We start from the raw sequence: 2,680 nt of genomic DNA, 5'->3' as shown, positions 1-2,680 counted from the left end.
CGTTCTCCTGTGCAGGGCAACCAATCCAGCCAATCAGCTGGGACTCAGTGGGAGGCAGAGAAGAGATGGGGGCAAGGCCAGTCAGAGGCGGTATTTGCCAGTTCTCTGAACCACTCAAAATTTCCACTACCAGTTCTCCAGAACTGGTCAGAACCTACTGAATACCACCTCTGGATAAATGCCTCTTCCATGTGGCACAAAGCCACAAGTCTTGGCCTTCTTCTACTGCTTGTGGGAGAACCAGAGGGATCTGTGTGAATCTCAGACTGACCTTCTTCTGATCCAACAGAGTTTTTCTTATCTCCTTAAAATGGAATTTGCAAAGGGATCCTATTCGCAGTTAGGAGCCATTATGATACATAAAAATTGATTCCCAATTGATCAGCAATCTCTGTGGTTGGAGAGCAGAGCAGCTTCCATGGGTGCCTCTTCCTAGAAACCTAGAAGTCCCCCCCACTTATTCAGCCCTTTCTTGGACCTGGATGAAAATTATGCAGCATTGGAGGTTTGTGATCTGGTCAATGATGCTGCTGCCTTGAGACAGGATCCTTGCAACCTCCTCCTGGGAAGAGTCCCAAGGTCCCCTTTCTCTGGACATCTTCTCCAGCCCTTCACAGACAAGACAGGCTTGGAGGAGGAGCAGAGAAATGCTTTAGGTACAAATTGTAGAGTGGAAAATTAAAGAGCCTGAAAATGGCTATTTTATTTCTCTGGTTGATGAAAGAAAAAAAATATACAGTGGAAATTTCTTTACACACTTCATTTTTTTATTTCCTTTTTTTTGCTGTGAAGTACATACCAAAATAAAAACAATCCCAAACTGAAATCCCAGACAGCTGTTCTGCTGAATTCTTTCTGCATAGGAGGTTTTATCAGGAAATCAAGAAAGACTCATAAGAGGGATGAAGATTTCCCTCCTCAGCTGAGAGCCAGTCAAACATGGCATTTCAGATCATTCTGGCATTTTTAGGGAGAGGATCAGGCAACCAGGCTGGTGTTTGGTTCCCACAGCTTCCTCCTGACCTCTTTTCCTACACATTCTCTCACCACCCACCCACATGTTTAGCTGCTGTCAGTGGGAACAAGTGCATCAATCGTTTTTTATAAGGTATCATGTTCAGTAGGGGTTGCTGAACAGCTGAATATCCTCTGAATTTTACAGTGGTCTCTTTAGCAATATTTATTGAGATGGGAGGGAAGTGCAAGAATTCCAGTCGTTCAACAATTCCCCATTTTGTAACATACAGATATCATTTTCTTTGACTCCTGCATACTATCAAAATGGAAATCAAATAAAAGAAACATTAACAATTCTTCCACTATCATAATGATGTTATATCTCATGTTTTTACATTTGTTCTGGCTGTGAGATGCTCCTTTGTGTTCAGCTCTGGCTTCAGAATTATAATGTAGCACTTGGGCATGAAGATGCAGCCCAGCAGACCAGCACTGGAGGCCAGGATGGAGAAGACTTGCACAGCCACCATGTGTTTCCCTTTGGTGCTCAGGTAGGTGGGCACAAAAGTCACCCAGACACTGCAGAAGACCAGCATGCTGAAGGTGATCAACTTGGCTTCGTTGAAGGCCCCAGGCAGATTCCTAGCCAGGAAAGCCACCGTGAAGCAGACGGCAGCCAGGAAGCCCATGTAGCTGAGAGTGATGTGGAACATGACAACGGCCCCTTGGTTGCATTGCAGGATGATCTCTCCAGGTTGGGAGAGGAGGTCAGAGTCAGGGAAGGGTGGAGAAACTGCCAGCCAGATGGAGCAGAGGATAACTTGGACACCAGAAGAAGACAGGATGATGGAGTTGGCCAAGCTCTTCCCCAACCATCTCTTTGCTCGGTTTCCTGGATTTGTGGCCAGGAAAGCCAGCACCACCATGATAGTTTTGGCCAAGAGAGAAGAAATAGCAATTGAGAAGATGATGCTGAAAACCGTTTGTCGGAAAAGGCAGGTGGCTTTGCTTGGTTGACCAATGAAGAGAGAAGAAGACAAGAAGCAAAGCAGGAGGGAGACCAGGAGGATGTAGGAGAGGTCCCGGTTGTTGGCTTTGACAAGGGGAGTTTCTCGGTATTGAATGAAGATAATTAAAACAAGGCTTGTGGTTAGGAACAAGTGTAGGGCAAAAGAAACCAGGATGATGCCCAGAAGTTCTTCATAAGACAGGAAGGTTATCACTTTGGGGATACATTGGACTCTTTTTTTATTTGGGAATTTATCATCCGGACATTTGGTGCATTTTTCTGTATCTGAGAAAAAAAAAACCAACCCCATATTTCTTTGTCCTTTGCATTTCAAGATATATTGTACATTCTTTGGGAACAAGTGATTATCAGGAGCATTTTCCGGGATGGATTTCTTAATATCTCCAGAGACAAAAAATAAGTGTATCACTTTTTAAAAAAATATAGCTACAGTATATTTTTGATAGGCTATGAAATTGAGGGAAGCTTTGGACTTGAAAGATTTCCTTTGTAATGTTCAGAATATTGATAGGAACCTCCATTACTAAAGGAAAATAATGAATCAATTAATCTTTCTAGAGAAACTTACCTGCCAGATGGCAATTCTTGTCATACTTGCCTCAAAGGTGGCTGGCAGATCAAGTGACTGTTTCAAATAATTTGGAATGGCCATTGGAGCAGTGGTGATATGGGTGCAGAGACACAGGCATAACT

At 43.6% G+C, this 2,680-nt stretch overlaps 1 protein-coding gene across 1 annotated transcript; it reads right to left on the bottom strand.

Annotated features, from left to right (window-relative positions):
- Nucleotides 1-980: 980 nt before the first annotated feature.
- Nucleotides 981-2,584, bottom strand: LOC148123644 (vomeronasal type-2 receptor 26-like). The gene has a single exon (XM_087919144.1). The coding sequence runs from the start codon at nt 2,274-2,276 to the stop codon at nt 1,341-1,343; it is 936 nt and encodes a 311-aa protein (XP_087775270.1). The 5' UTR covers nt 2,277-2,584; the 3' UTR covers nt 981-1,340.
- Between the last annotated feature and the right edge of the window lie 96 nt (nt 2,585-2,680).

The sequence above is a fragment of the Pseudonaja textilis genome, unplaced genomic scaffold, assembly GCF_049901715.1.
Source record: "Pseudonaja textilis isolate UNSWEBS1 unplaced genomic scaffold, rPseTex1.2 PTEXSCF28, whole genome shotgun sequence".
Taxonomy (NCBI): domain Eukaryota; kingdom Metazoa; phylum Chordata; class Lepidosauria; order Squamata; family Elapidae; genus Pseudonaja; species Pseudonaja textilis.
The sequence above is the reverse complement of the archived record's forward strand: the minus strand, read 5'-3'. Positions and strand labels throughout refer to the sequence as shown.